Source organism: Procambarus clarkii, chromosome 46 (genome assembly GCF_040958095.1).
Source record: "Procambarus clarkii isolate CNS0578487 chromosome 46, FALCON_Pclarkii_2.0, whole genome shotgun sequence".
NCBI classification, from domain to species: domain Eukaryota; kingdom Metazoa; phylum Arthropoda; class Malacostraca; order Decapoda; family Cambaridae; genus Procambarus; species Procambarus clarkii.
Window position 1 is genome coordinate 27792312 of NC_091195.1, and position 21262 is coordinate 27813573.

The 21262-nt window shown below is 44.8% G+C and overlaps 1 protein-coding gene and 1 long non-coding RNA gene across 2 annotated transcripts in view; one reads left to right on the forward strand and one right to left on the reverse strand.

The window, feature by feature from the left end:
* LOC138350673 (uncharacterized) overlaps positions 1 to 21262 on the reverse strand; it is a 395852-nt gene that overhangs the window by 248929 nt on the left and 125661 nt on the right. The window lies entirely within an intron of this gene.
* LOC123770626 (uncharacterized) overlaps positions 1 to 21262 on the forward strand; it is a 78085-nt gene that overhangs the window by 30982 nt on the left and 25841 nt on the right. The window contains 2 exon segments of the mRNA XM_069301509.1: positions 3204 to 3328; positions 13555 to 13836. Coding sequence (XP_069157610.1) covers positions 3204 to 3328; positions 13555 to 13836 — 407 coding nt within the window.

The following is a 21262-nucleotide window of genomic DNA, read 5'->3' on the forward strand; positions in this document are numbered from 1 at the left end:
CGTGTTGGCAGGCGGTGTTTGCTTCTTCCTTGGAATCCTCTTGGGTTCTGGCTCTTCGGTTGTTTTTGCCTTTTTGTCCATTGCTGTTTGCGGAGTCTATGGTTGTGCAGTATCTGCAGGCAGCTTCGACTAGTTGCTGTCTTCTGTCGAGCTTGTTAGTCCTCCGGTAAGCTGGCAAAAGTCCCATCTGGTTCCCTCTCGGGTTCTGTCTTGGCTGGGTCTTGTGTCGACTCTTGGACCGCTTCCTTGTCTCTCCCTTCAGAGTCCCTCCTTTGGCTGTGGTCCTGCCTTTGCCTGTTTCTGGCAGGCTCCTGGGTCACCCGCTTGTTGCTAAAGGGTTTGTGCAGGAGCTTGAACTTTGCCGTGCTGGTCGATCCACCGGGTCGGATGTGGCTTCGTCGGCTGTTTTGGTTCCTTCGGGGCCATCCCTTCTGCCTCTTTCGTGATCGCTGGGTCCATCCTCTGGAGGCCTTGCGGCAGTTGCTGTGTCGCTGGCTTCCTTTTCCTTTTTTGGGGGGTTCAGTGCCCTGGCGACTCCCTGAGTCCTCGCTCGATGTGTTCATCAATGCGTCGTCTCTTGGCTGGGGTTTTGTGACCAGAGCTCACCAGTCCGTCCTTCCGTCGGGCCCACAGCTCAGTGCGGGAGTTCGCAGTGGCGTGGTTGTCACGGAGGGTTCAGGTTGCTCGTGGATCGACGATCTGGCTCTATTCGGATTGCTTCCTGGTGGTTCATTGTCTAAACTGAGGGGATTATCTGTGGTCCTTGCCTCTTTGGGGTTGGTCGCTTCGGGTGACTTGTCTGCTGAGTTCTTGCGGGATTTGGCTGTTCACGTTTGAAGGGGTATCCAATGTCCTGGTAGATGGCCTGTCTCGGTTCATTCCCCTGTCCATGGAATGGACGGTCGACGGTGACTCGTTCAGCTGGCTCTGCCGGATGTTCAGGCTCCCACAGGTGGACCTCTTCGTGTCGGCATGGTTGAGGCTTCTCCTATTGTACGTGGCGTCCTTCCCAAATTGCGAGGCCGTCAGGGTAGACATCTTCAGGCAGGATTGGTTGAGGTAGGGTTACTTGTACCTCTTTCCTCCGGTTCCACTGTTGCTCCAGGTCCTAATACGCTTGGAGACTTACCAGGGGAGAGTAGTCCTGGCTTCTTGGTGGCCGGCCCAGCCTTGGTTTCAGGCACTGCTTGCCCGGTGTCCGAACCTGGAGAGCTTTCCATGGCTCCACCTCTTTCAGCAGATTGGTCCGGTCCGTTACGAGGCTGGTTCGATCTTCTCCTTGAGTCTTCGCATCTGGTGTTTCTGACTCGAGTCTATCACCATTTGTATGGTGATAAGGTGGCTTCTTTGGTTGTGTCCTACCTGCGTGTTTTGTCTCGGCAACAGTGTGAAGTTTCCTGGCAGTCTTTCAGGTTCGTTCTGACCCTTCGTCATGTTGCTTCTATTTCTGTTAGGGTTGTCTTGTCCTTTCTTTCATGGTTGTTTTAGGACTGTCATCTTGTGCCGAACACTGTCGCTTCGTATCGTGCGGCATTGGTGGAGCCGCTGCAGCTGGCGTTCGGCATTGATGTTACTTGCCTGTCGCTTTGTAAGCCATTCCATAAGCTGTCTCGGGCGTTGTTTCACTTCCGAACTGCTCATGTGCCACCTGAGCCATCCTAGTCTTTGGATCGGGTGCTCTCCTTTCTCTCTTCCCCTCTGTTTGTGGTGGCCCCTTCAGTTCGAGATTATTTGTCGAAAGCTCTTTTAATATTGGCATTGGCCTCTGGGATTTGGGTTGGGGAGCTTCATGGAGCTTCATGCTCTTTCCCGGCACAGGGGTTTCTGCTCTTTTGGGTTAGGTGATCGTTTTATTTGGCTGCAGCCGTCTCCTTATTTTCTGGCAAAAAATGAGACTGCTGCTTTGCAGAGGGGCCCGTGGGTTGTTGATGCTTGGTTGGTAAGGGTGGGGGAGTATCATGTGTTATGTCCAGTTGTGACTTTATGCCATTATTTGCATGCTACGGCCTTAGTGACCGGGGACTCGCTTTGGGTTGACCCGGTTTCCCCTTCTTCCCTGTTCCAGGGTTCGGGTCTCCCAGGTCGTCCACAGGGTTATTCAGTCTAGCCAGCCTGCGATTTATTCCCGCGCCCACGACGTTTGTAAGTTTGCTGCGCTTGCTACCATTTTCAGTAACATGTCTTGGGCTGACATTCGGACGTGGGGCTTTTGGAGGTCGAACAGGGTCCTGGCCACTCACTACCTGGTCAGTGTCCCTGAGCCTGTGTTGCATTGGGTCGGCGGTTGCAGCCAGTTGTCTCGACTTCGTGTTGAGATGTGAGGAACGACCGTCACCCAGGTAAGTCCCTTTTTGTTTTCTCTTTGGGTAATTAGCTCCGGGAAGCCTAAGGGGCTCTCCCTAGAAAAATCAACTTTAAATGTAATGAAATGCCATTTTCTGGGTGAGACCCAGAAAACTCCCTGACATCCCTCCCTCCCTCCGGTCGGTGGTTTCGTTTCGCGTGTTTTGACATCCAGCCTAAGAACTGGCAGGCTTGGGTAGCCAACAGGGTGGTCTGGGGCTCCCCCTTTCCCCCTTCCAGAGAGGGTGGGGTTGCACAGACGGCGGCACGTTGGTAACAAGATGACGTCATGCTCTTTGCTCGTTTTTTCTTCCTGGGGGAGTTCTATCCACTCATTCAGCATTTTGTATCAATTCTTAACCAACATGTGGGGGGAGGGGCTGTTTTGGGGCGCCTATCTTTATGGGTGCCCGACCCGGTCAATGGCAGACATACAGTATTCTAAATCATATATGAGTGTCTCTATAGGCCATTGCTCTTCACGCCTCTCTGAGGGGGCCAGGTTCTGGCTCGTGGTCCCCGGTAGGCCTAGAACTCCATGTACATTGACTGATGCCCGAAGCTAATGCTCCGTATCAGCCTGGATTAGCTCCAGGAAGCCTCCAAGTCTCACCCAGAAAATGGCATTTCATTACGTTCAACGCTGGGTTTTTTGCTTTATATTTTTTAGGTTCCATGCTTACCCCACATTCTAGAGTAATGCTCTCACGTAGGAAATGTGTATAGACGTGAAAGCCTCCTTGTTTAGATTCTTAAATGATGTTCTTATGTTGGCTAACTTGGCCTTTGTGATATATATGCTGTATAATACCATGCTTAATGAGATTTAGTAAACTGTTTATGACCTACAATTAATGTAGGTGAATCGGAAGAAATCCAGCCCAACGTCCTCGCTAATAGATCAAGACAGCTACGAAGAGAAACCAGTGGATAGCATCAGTAACGACTCGGACGAAGAAACGCTCATTATCGACACAGATCCGAGGTAAGCTTTGCCAACCAAGTAAAGTATGAAGCAAGTTTTTTACTGTAAACAAAAATGTATGCATGATCAATCTGTGTTGAAAGGTGTATAACTTAACCTATATGGAGGAAGTGTACCATAATAAAGGCGTAACTGTTTCAACTTGATAAGGATCGAGGCTGGGACAAAACATAATCACGTTCATATATTTATTATTATTATTATTATTTTTTTGAGATATATAGAAGAGTTGTTACATTCTTGTAGAGCCACTAGTACGCGTAGCGTTTCGGGCAGGTCCCTGGAATATGATCCCCGCCGCGAAGAATCGTTGTTACAACCAAGTACACATTTTACTGTTGAGTTAAACAGAGGCTACAGTTAAGGATTTGCGCCCAGTAAATCCTCCCCGGCCAGGATACGAACCCATGACAATTTATTTATTTATTTATTTATTTGTATACAAGCAGGTACATTGGGCCATGAGAGTACATAATATTGGGCCATGAGAGTACATAACATTGGGCCGTGAGAGAACATAACATTGGGCCGTGAGAGAACATAACATTGGGCTGTGAGAGTACATAACATTGGGCCGTGAGAGTACATAACATTGGGCTGTGAGAGAACATAACATTGGGCCGTGAGAGAACATAACATTGGGCCATGAGAGAACATAACATTGGGCTGTGAGAGTACATAACATTGGGCCGTGAGAGAACATAACATTGGGCTGTGAGAGAACATAACATTGGGCCGTGAGAGAACATAACATTGGGCCTTGAGAGAACATAACATTGGGCTGTGAGAGTACATAACATTGGGCCGTGAGAGAACATAACATTGGGCCGTGAGAGAACATAACATTGGGCCGTGAGAGTACATAACATTGGGCCGTGAGAGAACATAACATTGGGCCGTGAGAGTACATAACATTGGGCCGTGAGAGTACATAACATTGGGCCGTGAGAGTACATAACATTGGGCCGTGAGAGAACATAACATTGGGCCGTGAGAGTACATAACATTGGGCTGTGAGAGTACATAACATTGGGCCGTGAGAGTACATAACATTGGGCCGTGAGAGAACATAACATTGGGCCGTGAGTACATAACATTGGTGTTTTTCCACTCTTACAAAGCCACTAACGGACATAGCATTTCGGGCATTTAATTTCGTTATTGTGTTGGGTGAAGTGTAAAGGTATAATACTGTATTGCAGTATTATATCTTTGTCAAGTAATGTCATTTGGGTTAGATTCTTTTCACTAACAGTGCCCGAGCTATAAGATCCATAATATTAAATTATTCTGAAGACAATTCAGGCCTCTAGGGATCATTGTTTAGCATTTTACCACACTGTTGGTAGTGTTCAGCAGTCGGGTAACGAAGCGTTATTTTTACTAATGAGGATCTTTGAATTGTGGCAGTTTGCATCCTCACAGCCTGTTGTCCTGTCTACAAGGCATGCAGAGAATAATTCACATTACTGTGGCTGAAAATTAGCAAATTAGCAACGCAGGGGGATGAGTTGTATTACAGCTGGACAAGTGCGTTGCTAAAATTAGCAAATTAGCATCCCACTTGTCCAGCTGTCACACAACTCATCCCCTAGAGTCTGCATGGGGTGAACACACTAGCCCAGCTGTCACACAACTCATCCCATAGAGTCTGCACGGGATGAACACACTAGCCCAGCTGTCACACAACTCATCCCCTAGAGTCTACATGGGGATGAACACACTAGCCCAGCTGTCACACAACTCATCCCCTAGAGTCTGCACGGGGGTGAACACACTAGCCCAGCTGTCACACAACTCATCCCCTAGAGTCTGCATGGGGTGAACACACTAGCCCAGCTGTCACACAACTCATCCCCTAGAGTCTACACGGGGATGAACACACTAGCCCAGCTGTCACACAACTCATCCCCTAGAGTCTGCACGGGGATGAACACACTAGCCCAGCTGTCACACAACTCATCCCCTAGAGTCTACATGAGGATGAACACACTAGCCCAGCTGTCACACAACTCATCCCCTAGAGTCTGCACGGGGATGAACACACTAGCCCAGCTGTCACACAACTCATCCCCTAGAGTCTACATGGGGATGAACACACTAGCCCAGCTGTCACACAACTCATCCCCTAGAGTCTACACGGGGGTGAACACACTAGCCCAGCTGTCACACAACTCATCCCATAGAGTCTGCACGGGATGAACACACTAGCCCAGCTGTCACACAACTCATCCCCTAGAGTCTGCACGGGGTGAACACACTAGCCCAGCTGTCACACAACTCATCCCCTAGAGTCTGCACGGGGGTGAACACACTAGCCCAGCTGTCACACAACTCATCCCCTAGAGTCTACATGGGGATGAACACACTAGCCCAGCTGTCACACAACTCATCCCCTAGAGTCTACATGAGGATGAACACACTAGCCCAGCTGTCACACAACTCATCCCCTAGAGTCTACATGGGGATAACACACACACACAAAAACACACACACACACACAAAAACACACACACACAAAAACACACATACAAAAACACACACACAAAACACACACACAAAACACACACACACAAAAACACACACACACAAAAACACACACACACAAAACACACACACACAAAAACACACACACAAAGAAAAAAGAACACCTAAAGGTGAAGGAAATAATGACTGCCAATCCACAAGAAGTTGACATAATAGCACTAGAGATCTGCTATGAGGATGATAAACTAATGATGATAAATGCATATAGTCCACCGCCAAGCAGCACATGGTCAAAGGAGGAGCTAGATAGTAAACGTGAAGGTCTTATAACAATAATGAGAGAGATTATAGCGAGAGCGGATAACGATAGATCACGACTGTTGATAGTCGGTGACTTCAACTTGAAATCCATAGACTGGGAAGCATATGAAGCTAAAACAGAAGATTTTTGGACCTGTAAATTTGTAGACCTCATCCTGGAAACATTCTTGTATCAACATGTTAAACAAGCTACGAGGATGAGGGAAGGGGACGTTCCCTCCATGCTAGATTTGATATTTACCAGGAAGGAGGAAGAGATATTTGACATTCAGTACCTTCCTCCCTTGGGTAAAAGTGACCATGTCTTTTTGGGAATAAAGTATGCAATGCGTTATAAGCTGGAAGAAAATAAGGAGGTTGAAGCAGTTGAAAAACCAGACTTCAGGAGAGGACATTATGGTGACCTTAGAAATTTTTTTAGTGAGTATAATTGGACAGACTTGATGCTAGGCAAGGAAGTGAATGAGATGTATGGCAAGTTTTGTGAAATATATGATAAAGGCACAAAAAAATTTATACCAAAACAGAGATGCAGGACCAGAAAACAGGATTGGTTCGACAGAAATTGTGAGAGGGCAAGAGACCAAAAGACACAAAAATGGAATCAGTATAGGAAGAGGCCAAACCCCCAAACATACCAGCGATACAAAGATGCGAGAAACAATTATACAGCAGTAAGGAGAGAGGCAGAAAGAAATTTTGAAAAAGGGATAGCAGATAAATGTAAAACAGAACCGGGCCTATTCTACAAATTCATAAACAACAAATTGCAGGTAAAGGATAATATCCAGAGGTTGGAAATGGGAAACAGATTCACGGAAAATGAAAAGGAAATGTGTGAAACATTAAATGAAAAGTTCCAAAGTGTGTTTGTACAAAATGAAATCTTCAGAGAACCAGACACAATAAGAATTCCAGAGAACAACATAGAGCGGATAGAGGTGTCTAGAGATGAAGTGGAAAATATGCTAAAGGAGCTCGGGAGGAACAAAGCAGCTGGCCCAGATGGCGTTTCACCATGGGTTCTGAGAGAATGTGCATCTGAGCTCAGCATTCCACTTCACCTGATCTTTCAGGCATCCCTGTGTACAGGAATCGTAGCAGACGTGTGGAAACAGGCTAACATAGTTCCAATCTACAAAAGTGGCAGCAGGGAAGACCCCCTCAATTATAGACCTGTATCATTGACAAGTGTAATAGTGAAAGTATTGGAAAAGCTAATCAAAACTAAATGGGTAGAACACCTGGAGAGAAATGATATAATATCAGACAGACAGTATGGTTTTCGATCAGGAAGATCCTGTGTATCGAATTTACTCAGTTTCTATGATCGGGCCACAGAGATATTACAGGAAAGAGATGGCTGGGTTGACTGCATCTATCTGGACCTAAAAAAGGCTTTCGACAGAGTTCCACATAAGAGGTTGTTCTGGAAACTGGAAAATATTGGAGGGGTGACAGGTAAGCTTCTATCATGGATGAAAAATTTTCTGACTGATAGAAAAATGAGGGCAGTAATCAGAGGCAATGTATCGGAATGGAGAAATGTCACAAGTGGAGTACCACAGGGTTCAGTTCTTGCACCAGTGATGTTTATTGTGTACATAAATGATCTACCAGTTGGTATACAGAATTATATGAACATGTTTGCTGATGATGCTAAGATAATAGGAAGGATAAGAAATTTAGATGATTGTCATGCCCTTCAAGAAGACCTGGACAAAATAAGTATATGGAGCACCACTTGGCAAATGGAATTTAATGTTAATAAATGTCATGTTATGGAATGTGGAATAGGAGAACATAGACCCCACACAACCTATATATTATGTGAGAAATCTTTAAAGAATTCTGATAAAGAAAGAGATCTAGGGGTGGTTCTAGATAGAACACTATCACCTGAGGACCACATTAAGAATATTGTGCAAGGAGCCTATGCAATGCTTTCTAACTTCAGAATTGCATTTAAATACATGGATGGCGATATACTAAAGAAATTGTTCATGACTTGTGTTAGGCCAAAGCTAGAATATGCAGCTGTTGTGTGGTGCCCATATCTTAAGAAGCACATCAACAAACTGGAAAAGGTGCAAAGACATGCTACTAAGTGGCTCCCAGAACTGAAGGGCAAGAGCTACGAGGAGAGGTTAGAAGCATTGAATATGCCAAAACTAGAAGACAGAAGAAAAAGAGGTGATATGATCACTACGTACAAAATAGTAACAGGAATTGATAAAATCGACAGGGAAGACTTCCTGAGACCTGGCACTTCAAGAACAAGAGGCCATAGATTTAAACTAGCTAAACACAGATGCCGAAGAAATATAAGAAAATTCACCTTCGCAAATAGAGTGGTAGACGGTTGGAACAAGTTAAGTGAGAAGGTGGTGGAGGCCAAGACCGTCAGTAGTTTCAAAGCGTTATATGACAAAGAGTGTTGGGAAGACGGGACACCACGAGCGTAGCTCTCATCCTGTAACTACACTTAGGTAATTACACTTAGGTAATTACACAAAACACACACACACAAAAACACACACACACAAAAACACACACACACAAAAACACACACACACAAAACACACACACACAAAAACACACACACAAAAACACACATACAAAAACACACACACACAAAACACACACACACAAAACACACACACACAAAACACACACACACAAAAACACACACACACAAAAACACACACACACAAAACACACACACACAAAACACACACACACAAAAACACACACACAAAAACACACACACAAGTCATAATCTATAATACAAGTATAATACAATACATAATGCAAGATATAATCCAGCTTAGAGTCCCAGATATTGTTGCATTATCAGAGACGAAACTTGAAGGAAATATAATAAATGAAGTCATATTCCCAAGAGGCTACTCAGTTTGGAGACGTGACAGGAAAACTAGGAAGGGAGGAGTGGCTGTACTGGTGAAAAAACACCTGAAGGTAAAAGAGTTAATATTTGAAAACCCTCGAGTTATTGACATAATGGCATTGCAGGTCTGGAATCAGGATGATAAGCTGATAATTGTAAATGCCTACAGCCCACCAGCAAGCAACACATGGACAAAGGAAGAACTGGATGACAAACGAGAGGGCCTCATAATGGTCATGAGAGATATTATTGTACAAGCAGATAAAGATAAATCACGACTGTTGATACTGGGGGACTTCAACTTTAGAGCAATAGACTGGGAGGCCTATGAAGCAAGAACGGAGGACTTTTGGACATGCAGATTTGTGAACCTCATTCTGGAGACATTCTTGTATCAACACATAAAGCAAGCCACAAGAATGAGGGAAGGAGATATACCGTCAGTACTGGATCTAGTATTCACCAGGAAAGAAGAAGAGATTTTTGACATCCAGTACCTTCCTCCCTTGGGAAAGAGTGATCACGTCCTGTTAGACATTAAATATGCTTTAAGATATCATCTAGAAGAAAATGGGGACATTGAAACAGTTGATAAACTCGATTTAAAGAGAGGCAACTATGGGGAACTTCGAAATTTTTTTAATGAGTGTAATTGGACAGAATTGTTGCTAGGCAGGGAAGTAAATGAAATGTATGCCAAATTTTTAAAACTATACGAGGAAGGCACACAAACATTCATACCAAAACAGAGATGCAGGGCCAGAAAACAGGATTGGTTCGACAGAAATTGTGAGAGGGCAAGACACCAAAAGACACAAAAATGGAATCAGTATAGGAAGAGGCCAAACCCCCAAACATACCAGCGATACAAAGATGCGAGAAACAACTATACAGCAGTAAGGAGAGAGGCAGAAAGAAATTTTGAAAAGGGATAGCAGATAAATGTAAAACAGAACCGGGCCTATTCTTCAAATTCATAAACAACAAATTGCAGGTAAAGGATAATATCCAGAGGTTGAAAATGGGAAACAGATTCACGGAAAATGAAAAGGAAATTGTGAAACATTAAATGAAAAGTTCCAAAGTGTGTTTGTACAAAATGAAATCTTCAGAGAACCAGACACAATAAGAATTCCAGAGAACAACATAGAGCGGATAGAGGTGTCTAGAGATGAAGTGGAAAATATGCTAAAGGAGCTCGGGAAGAACAAAGCAGCTGGCCCAGATGGCATTTCACCATGGGTTCTGAGAGAATGTGCATCTGAGCTCAGCATTCCACTTCACCTGATCTTTCAGGCATCCCTGTGTACAGGAATCGTAGCAGACGTGTGGAAACAGGCTAACATAGTTCCAATCTACAAAAGTGGCAGCAGGGAAGACCCCCTCAATTATAGACCTGTATCATTGACAAGTGTAATAGTGAAAGTATTGGAAAAGCTAATCAAAACTAAATGGGCAGAACACCTGGAGAGAAATGATATAATATCAGACAGACAGTATGGTTTTCGATCTGGAAGATCCTGTGTATCGAATTTACTCAGTTTCTATGATCGAGCCACAGAGATATTACAGGAAAGAGATGGTTAGGTTGACTGCATCTATCTGGACCTAAAAAAGGCTTTCGACAGAGTTCCACATAAGAGGTTGTTCTGGAAACTGGAAAATATTGGAGTGGTGACAGGTAAGCTTCTATCATGGATGAAAAATTTTCTGACTGATAGAAAAATGAGGGCAGTAATCAGAGGCAATGTATCGGAATGGAGAAATGTCACAAGTGGAGTACCACAGGGTTCAGTTCTTGCACCAGTGATGTTTATTGTGTACATAAATGATCTACCAGTTGGTATACAGAATTATATGAACATGTTTGCTGATGATGCTAAGATAATAGGAAGGATAAGAAATTTAGATGATTGTCATGCCCTTCAAGAAGACCTGGACAAAATAAGTATATGGAGCACCACCTGGCAAATGGAATTTAATGTTAATAAATGTCATGTTATGGAATGTGGAATAGGAGAACATAGACCCCATACAACCTATCGTCTCTGCCCGAAACGCTTTGCGTAATAGTGGCTTTAGGCATTGTATGTACTAGCTCTATCTATAAAGCCAACAAACTTTGTAAAATCTCTTTATGTATGTACCTTACCTAAATAAAAATTATTATTATTATTATTATTATTATTATATATTATGTGAGAAATCTTTAAAGAATTCTGATAAAGAAAGAGATCTAGGGGTGGTTCTAGATAGAAAACTATCACCTGAGGACCACATAAAGAATATTGTGCAAGGAGCCTATGCGATGCTTTCTAACTTCAGAATTGCATTTAAATACATGGATGGCGATATACTAAAGAAATTGTTCATGACTTTTGTTAGGCCAAAGCTAGAATATGCAGTTGTTGTGTGGTGCCCATATCTTAAGAAGCACATCAACAAACTGGAAAAGGTGCAAAGACATGCTACGAAGTGGCTCCCAGAACTGAAGGGCAAGAGCTACGAGGAGAGGTTAGAGGCATTAAATATGCCAAAACTAGAAGACAGAAGAAAAAGAGGTGATATGATCACTACATACAAAATAGTAACAGGAATTGATAAAATCGATAGGGAAGATTTCTTGAGACCTCGAACGTTAAGAACAAGAGGTCATAGATATAAACTAGCTAAACACAGATGCCGAAGAAATATAAGAAAATTCACTTTCGCAAACAGAGTGGTAGACGGTTGGAACAAGTTAGGGGAGAAGGTGGTGGAGGCCAAGACCGTCAGTAGTTTCAAAGCGTTATATGACAAAGAGTGCTGGGAAGACGGGACACCACGAGCGTAGCTCTCATCCTGTAACTACACTTAGGTAAATACACTTAGGTAATAATTACTACCCCAGCTGTCACACAACTCATCCCCTAGAGTCTGCACGGGGATGAACACACTAGCCCAGCTGTCACACAACTCATCCCCTAGAGTCTGCACGGGGGTGAACACACTAGCCCAGCTGTCACACAACTCATCCCCTAGAGTCTACATGGGGATGAACACACTAGCCCAGCTGTCACACAACTCATCCCCTAGAGTCTACACGGGGGTGAACACACTAGCCCAGCTGTCACACAACTCATCCCCTAGAGTCTACACGGGGATGAACACACTAGCCCAGCTGTCACACAACTCATCCCCTAGAGTCTACACGAGGGTGAACACACTAGCCCAGCTGTCACACAACTCATCCCCTAGAGTCTGCATGAGGATGAACACACTAGCCCAGCTGTCACACAACTCATCCCCTAGAGTCTGCACGAGGGTGAACACACTAGCCCAGCTGTCACACAACTCATCCCCTAGAGTCTGCACGAGGGTGAACACACTAGCCCAGCTGTCACACAACTCATCCCCTAGAGTCTACACGGGGATGAACACACTAGCCCAGCTGTCACACAACTCATCCCCTAGAGTCTACATGAGGATGAACACACTAGCCCAGCTGTCACACAACTCATCCCCTAGAGTCTACACGGGGATGAACACACTAGCCCAGCTGTCACACAACTCATCCCCTAGAGTCTACATGAGGATGAACACACTAGCCCAGCTGTCACACATTTGTCTCAACACATGAATGGGGTGGCCACACTTGTCTTTCTCCCAGAATCTTGTCAAGTATTCAGCAAATAACATAACCTTTGTGTGGTTAATCCTATACATTGGAAGATAGTTGCCTTTATTCAGTGTAGTTGAGCAGAAATTTACTCCAAAGTAAGCAGATTGTTTCACCAACTATAAACTATGTAAGTGGGAACATTCAGGGAGCCGGTCGGCCGAGCGGACAGCACACTGGACTTGTGATCCTCTGGTCCTGGGTTCGATCACGGGCGCCGACGAGAAACAATGGGCAGAGTTTCTTTCACCCTATGCCCCTGTTACCTAGCAGTAAAATAGGTACCTGGGTGTTAGTCAGCTGTCACGGGCTGCTTCCTGGGTGTTAGTCAGCTGTCACGGGCTGCTTCCTGGGGATGGAGGCCTAGTCGAGGACCGGGCCGCGGGACACTAAAGCCCCGAAGCCATCTCAAGATAACCTCAAGATAACCAGCGTTGGGAACCACAAGCTACAAAATACAACTAAGTCTAATAACTTAGACTTTTAGTACCAGATAGGTAATATGTTTCAAATATAACCAAGCCATGATTACTTATTAGGTGTGAAACCCAACAACTACCCATCAGTATGTCATTATTAAAGTTGAAATGATCTTTCACGGCTGTAGATATGTGTACACTCGTTCATTATCTTTATTCGTAATCATCTTGCAAAAGAATCGGTGTGTGGATGTACACAACTGTATTAACAAATTACATAGTAGACAGTATTTTTGATGGATCTACTTTCAAAGTGATTTGTGAGGTCATCAGCCATTCTGCAGCAGCAACTCTAGCTAGGTGAAACTTGCTCAATGTTTTCCGTAACAGTCATTAATGTGGTTCATCCATTAAGATGCATGTTCTATTTCAGCATTATCCCCGGCGAAGGCTTTGAAGGCTATGAATGTGGAGAGTGTGGCTTGGTGTGCCGCACGAGAGGGGGCCTTCGCAAGCATCTTACCACCGAACACCTACCCGATGAACCCGAGCCAGCCGAGACCATCCACAAGCAATACGTATGCACTACGCCGCTTTGTAGTTTTTCTACTATGAAGCGGGATGCATACGATCTACATATTGCTAACCACATTGCAGAGGGCTGGACGCCAACGGGAAAGAAACGTCAAAATAAAAATCCTCTTCAACGCCACAGGTGTATATTTAATAGTAATAATAGTTTATTTAGTCGAGAAGCTATGAAACATAATTGTTATACACACTAGGTGATGATAGGAAGCATCCTATCATCCATCCTTTGGAAGCATCCAAAGGGAGCCGGTCGGCCGAGCGGACAGAACACTGGACAAGTAATCCTGTGGACCCGGGTTCGATCTTGGGCGCCGGCGAAAAAAATGGGCAGAGTTTCTTTCGCCCTATGCCCCTGTTACCTAGCAGTAAAATAGGTACCTGGGAGTTAGTCAGCTGTCAAGGGCTGCTTCCTGGGGGTGGAGGCCTGGTCGAGGACCGGGCCACGGGGGACACTAAAAGCCCCAAAATCATCTCAAGATAACCTCAAGATGATAGGAAGCATCCTAGAGATTTCCAGTAATGTGGTACTTACCTCTCAGTGACAACCAGGGAGTGAGATTTAGCTCCTTATGCCTTGCCATTTATATCTGGCATGCTAATTATCTCTTAACATTATCATTATATTTGTTTATCTTAAAGTTGTGGATGGAATTGCATTCATGAATCTTCCTTCAATGCATTCCATTTGCCAAATATTCATACACGGAATGAGAAATTCCTTACATCTTTATGACTCTCTCTTGTGTCTCCATCTTCCACTGATGTCCCCTTATCTCACCTCCTTTTAATTTAAATAGGCTTCCCTGACAATTTTTTTATTCTACTCCAAATCTTGTATGTAGTGATCATATCCCTTCTGATTCCTCTCTTAAGGTTGTGAGGGTGAGTTCCCTCAACATTGTTCTCTTAGCTGAGTCTTCTCAATTCTGGTACTAAGACTTTGCCTGGCAGCGCGCGAGGCGCAGCCCACCCCAAGGTTGGCCTGGTGTTTCCCGTGAGCATTCACCTTCACTAAAATGTGTATACTCTTTTCAGTTTTTACACCTCAATTTTTGTGTTACGTGCAGGCAATGAGTCACAATAACGTGGCTAAAGTATGTTGACCAGACCACACACTAGAAGGTGAAGGGACGACCACGTTTCGGTCCGTCCTGGACCATTCTCAAGTCGATTGAGAATAGACACTTTTAGTGTGTGGTCTGGTCAACATACTTTGTGTTACGTCGTTGATTTTGGTATCAAATTGTTCGCAATAGAAGTCTCTAAAGGAATACATGCATATAAGGGCAACAGGAAGAACAACATTACTAATACAGTACCATAAAAATAAAGTACATCGTCATGTGAAAAAAGTGGCTTTTCGTCATTATTTATTCTCGTTATTCGTTCCCAACATTATTTCTTACACTATTTCATTCGTTTTTGTCTTGCTTCCTTCACACGTGTGTTTGTACCACAATATCATATATATAAACAATGAATACACATGTCTGTACTTACCACCCAATGATGTTTGTAGAGCTTACCACCCAATGATGTTTGTAGAGCTTACCACCCAATGATGTTTGTAGAGCTTACCACCCAATGATGTTTGTAGAGCATGAGTTGAGCATTAGGCTGAACCACAGGGAGTCGGTCGGCCGAGCAGACAGCACGCTGGACTTGTGATCCTGTGGTCCCGGGTTTGATCCTGGGCGCTGGCGAGAAACAATGGGCAGAGTTTCTTTGACTCTATGCCCCTGTTACCTAGCAGTAAAATAGGTACCTGGGTGTTAGTCAGCTGTCACGGGCTGCTTCCTGGGGGTGGAGGCCTGGTCGAGGACCGGGCTGCGGGGACACTAAAGCCCCGAAATCATATCAAGATAACCTCAAGATAACCTCAAGATAACCACTCCACCTGCTCCAGGAAAATGTTTCCTGAAGTTTCTCAACCCATGTTTTATAGGTGGAGTGGTTGGTGGGTAACCATTACTGCTTCTCCACCCAGTATGTCCTCTTGCGATGGTACAAGCTGGAGCATGGTGCAGCACACAGTGTCACACCACACCACTTGCACTTATACCTGCTGTCCTTCCTTTTACCAGACTTGTAGCAGACACCACACTTCAGACCTTTCTCGAGGCTAACTAGGGAATGGTTCAAGTTTCTGTTCAGACGTTTAGGTATATCCACAATACGAGGTCTTCTCCTAGCAGCGGCACCACTAGGAGTTGTCTGAACCTCGTCTTCTGAGTCAGATGATGATTCTACATTTCGAGGTGAAGAAAGAGCGGCTGCCTCACACCTGATGATCTGGGGGCGGCAAAGTTGTCGCCAGTAGATCTGCTCTCATCGTCACATACATCAACAGGATGTATGATGTTGTCATTTTGGAGAGGCCAATTCTTATACTCAGTAGTGACCAGATGATTACTTCGTGGAACTGGAGCAATGAGAGTATTTCTTTGTATTGGTTCTGTAGTGCTTGTATAACACAAAAGCATTATGGATAGCCATTTACAGAAAGTAGAATGTTATTTTCTTCGTCCACTTGTGACATTTCCATGCAAAATGTTAATATTTGACCATTTGGTCGAAGTGATCAACACCTTTCATGTGGTTATTGTAGTCACAGATTGCGTTTGATTTGTTACAGTGACCTTTGCACTGAAGATGTTCCATCAGGTATGCGTCTATGTTTCCTTCGTTCCATTTGTTGTGTATCTGCATTGTGGCAAGTTGTGATGAGTGAAACAACTCACTTATCTTTCCACAGAATTATAAAAGTAGTGTCCTTATGCCGGAATACTGTTTTATCTACTGGCAGTTTACCCCTTTGCTTGTGGCTGAAGATCTTTTGGTGCACGACGCTGCAATCTGAGAGTAACACAGGTGTATACACTTTGTTCAAGCAGCTTCTCACTAAGTTAGACCAAGTTATAGTTATTATCCACATATAAATGGTAACCTTTGTTCTTCAGTGGTTCAATCAAGCCCATAACTGATTGAATTGAATTCCCAATTCCTGCATGCACTTCAAAGTCATAAATGTAACCAGTACATGATGGGGCCTCGTAGCCTGGTGGATAGCGCGCAGGACTCGTAATTCTGTGGCGCGGGTTCGATTCCCGCACGAGGCAGAAACAAATGGGCAAAGTTTCTTTCACCCTGAATGCCCCTGTTACCTAGCAGTAAATAGGTACCTGGGTGTTAGTCAGCTGTCACGGGCTGCTTCCTGGGGGGTGGAGGCCTGGTCGAGGACCGGGCCGCAGGGACACTAAAGCCCCGAAATCATCTCAAGATAACCTCAAGAAGATGATTCATCCAGCAAGTACAGTTAACTCCATACTTATTAGCTTTATTTGGATTATAAACCTTGAAAGATAGACATTGATTCCATGGCATTGTGCCTTTATCCACACACAGATTTTCCCGAGGAATGTATACTGTTTTACATGTATGTGTTAAATATTCCATTATTGTTCTAACTTTTATTAGTCAGTCTTGATCGTCTCTGGGAATGGCATTGTTGTTATGCGTATGAAAATACTTTGCAATCGTTATATTGTTTCGCCGTCATAAATGTATTGAACAAAGGAACATGCCACAATTTAGTTGTTTGCCAGTACATAGTCATTTCTGGCATCTTCACAATGCCCATCAACATTCAGTTCCAAATATCTAGCAAGCTCTCTTACGCTCACTTCATCCCACTCATTGTTCTTACACTCACTTCATCCCACTCATTGTTCTTATGCTCACTTCATCCCACTCATTGTTCTTACGCTCACTTCATCCCACTCATTGTTCTTACGCTCACTTCATCCCACTCATTGTTCTTATGCTCACTTCATCCCACTCATTGTTCTTACGCTCACTTCATCCCACTCATTGTTCTTACGCTCACTTCATCCCACTCATTGTTCTTACGCTCACTTCATCCCACTCATTGTTCTTACGCTCACTTCATCCCACTCATTGTTCTTACGCTCACTTCATCCCACTCATTGTTCTTACGCTCACTTCATCCCACTCATTGTTCTTACGCTCACTTCATCCCACTCATTGTTCTTACGCTCACTTCATCCCACTCATTGTTCTTACGCTCACTTCATCCCACTTATTGTTCTTATGCTCACTTCATCCCACTCATTGTTCTTACACTCACTTCATCCCACTCATTGTTCTTACGCTCACTTCATCCCACTAATTGTTCTTACGCTCACTTCATCCCACTCATTGTTCTTACGCTCACTTCATCCCACTAATTGTTCTTACGCTCACTTCATCCCACTCATTGTTCTTACGCTCACTTCATCCCACTCATTGTTCTTACGCTCACTTCATCCCACTCATTGTTCTTACGCTCACTTCATCCCACTAATTGTTCTTATGCTCACTTCATCCCACTCATTGTTCTTACGCTCACTTCATCCCACTCATTGTTCTTACGCTCACTTCAACCCACTAATTGTTCTTACGCTCACTTCATCCCACTCATTGTTCTTATGCTCACTTCATCCCACTCATTGTTCTTACGCTCACTTCATCCCACTCATTGTTCTTACGCTCACTTCATCCCACTAATTGTTCTTACGCTCACTTCATCCCACTCATTGTTCTTACGCTCACTTCATCCCACTCATTGTTCTTACGCTCACTTCATCCCACTCATTGTTCTTATGCTCACTTCATCCCACTCATTGTTCTTACGCTCACTTCATCCCACTCATTGTTCTTACGCTCACTTCATCCCACTTATTGTTCTTACGCTCACTTCATCCCACTCATTGTTCTTACGCTCACTTCATCCCACTCATTGTTCTTACGCTCACTTCATCCCACTAATTGTTCTTACGCTCACTTCATCCCACTCATTGTGTTGTTAGAAGCATTCCTGGTGCTGGAATGCTTCTAACAACACAAACAATAAGTGGGATGAAGTGAGCGTAAAAGAGCTTGCCAGATATTTGGGACTGACAATGTTGATGGGCATTGTGAAGATGCCAGAAATGACTATGAACTGGCAAACAGCTAAATTGTGGCATGTTCCTTCGTTCAGTACATTTATGACGGCGAAACAATATGTAATGATTGCGAAGTATTTTCATAGTCATAACCAAGCAGAAGGATGAGTGATAATTATTAATAAATTATATTATTATAATAATTATAATAATAATAATGGTTGTATATAATAATTATCACTCTTATTTCTGCTTGGTCTTGAAGGAAGCCATCTTCGGGTGAAAGAGGGCTGTGACGATCTCTATCTGGAACCCATCTTGAGGTTATCTTGAGATGATTTCGGGGCTTTAGTGTCCCTGCGGCCCGGTCCTCGACCAGGCCTCCACCCCCAGGAAGCAGCCCGTGACAGCTGACTAACACCCAGGTACCTATTTATTGCTAGGTAACAGGGGCATAGGGTGAAAGAAACTTTGCCCATTGTTTCTTGCCGGCGCCTGGGATCGAACCCGGGACCACAGGATCACAAGTCCAGTGTGCTGTCCGCTCGGCCGACCGGCTCCGTAGGTGTGGGTCCGGGATGTCCACCTCCAGGGAGTTCGTGCAGCCCAGGCCCTGCTTTAGGAGGCTGGGGTCGTTCCTGCCTTTGATGGGGTGGTTCTTTTCCGGCCCCAACCTCGGCGGTCTCCAGGTTTGGAGTCCCTGTGGGGTGGTTCTTTTCCGGCCCCAACCTCGGCTGTCTCCAGGTTTGGAGTCCCTGTGGGGTGGTTCTTTTCCGGCCCCAACCTCGGCTGTCTCCAGGTTTGGAGTCCCTGTGGGGTGGTTCTTTTCCGGCCCCAACCTCGGCTGTCTCCAGGTTTGGAGTCCCTGTGGGGTGGTTCTTTTCCGGCCCCAACCTCGGCTGTCTCCAGGTTTGGAGTCCCTGTGGGGTGGTTCTTTTCCGGCCCCAACCTCGGCTGTCTCCTGGTTTGGAGTCCCTGTGGGGTGGTTCTTTTCCGGCCCCAACCTCGGCTGTCTCCTGGTTTGGAGTCCCTGTGGGGTGGTTCTTTTCCGGCCCCAACCTCGGCGGTCTCCAGGTTTGGAGTCCCTGTGGGGTGGTTCTTTTCCGGCCCCAACCTCGGCTGTCTCCAGGTTTGGAGTCCCTGTGGGGTGGTTCTTTTCCGGCCCCAACCTCGGCGGTCTCCAGGTTTGGAGTCCCTGTGCCTTCTTTCACCAACTTGGAAGTCATCTCCGGAGCTGCAGCCCCCTGGGACAGTTCATTGTTGCCTTCAACCTCGTTCTGACAGTTCCTGCGACGGCGCTCGAACCAATCATATTGGCATTGCCTTTGCATTGGAGACTTTCAGCGCTGTGGAGAAGGGAAGACCTGCTGCTTGGGTAACAGCTTCTCCTCCGTATCAACCTACCCTGGCTTTGCGCCCTGGAGAGGCCACTCCAGACCGACAACCAGAGCACAACTCCGTAGTCTCCTGAGACTGATGGATGCTTACTACTGTTAGAAGTATTGGACATGTTTTGTGATGCATACAAGTTGGTTTCATATACTGTACCATATATTTCAGCCAGTCTCGCATAATATATAACTGTAAAAATCCTAGAGGAGTGCTTGGTTCAGTCAAGCCTGGTGTTCTAGTAAAACTGTCTACAGATGGTGCAGTGTTGTCAGTAGACCAGGCTTCACCAGAACTGGTGCGTGGGGTACGTGCGGTACGAGTTCTAATAGCAGGGCTTTCACGGTTGGCAGTACAATCATCATCATCACTCCCCCTCACTTTCAATTTCATCCTCACCTGCTGTTTGAGTTTCAGTCACCTCACCATCTTCATCACTGTCACTTTCGGCACTTTCAAGATCAAAATCAGAAAATTTGTCAACTAAAGGCTGGAATTTTGTTAGTGTGAGTTTCACTTCTCTGTACTTTTGGCGAACACTACTTAGCTTTTTCCTCAGATGTGTTTCTTTCCCTGCTTTCGTCACGGACTGGCACTGTTCTTGATCACTATCCATCTTGGAGTAAATGTAGAGTGTTATAAAGGCACTAACAAATATAGCTGAGGAAAAATAACCAAAACAGGCACACGTTTTTGTGCGACGGAAGGTCACAGCGGTCACGAGCGTGAACACAATAACAGTAGGCTTACCGCGTGGGTGGTGGTGCCATGATGCCACATGGGCCATTACAGAAAATGGGAAGACGTTGGCGCACTTTTTAAAATAAGTCCTATAATGATCGGAAAAAATGGATTTTTAACTAATATTTTTACTTAGGACGCAGCGTGCGTCCTCGCCCAGACTGAGATGCATGCTTGTTTAGATTCCTAAATGTTGTTGTTTGTTAACCTCTCATATGCTGCTAATGTTATCCTGTTCATGTGAGCTTCTGGTGTCAGTGTTGGGATAATGTCTTCTCCCAGGTGTTTTTATCTTGTTGTTTCTTGTACAGTAATTGCCTTCCCATTATGACATAATTAAATACAGCTCTCCTATCTCCCTTGCACATTTTCATTGCTTTGCACTTATTTAGATTGAATTCCAGCAGCTATTTATCTGCCTACTCCAAAAGTTTGTCAGACATCTTGCAGTACTCTACAGCCTTCTTCAGTTCT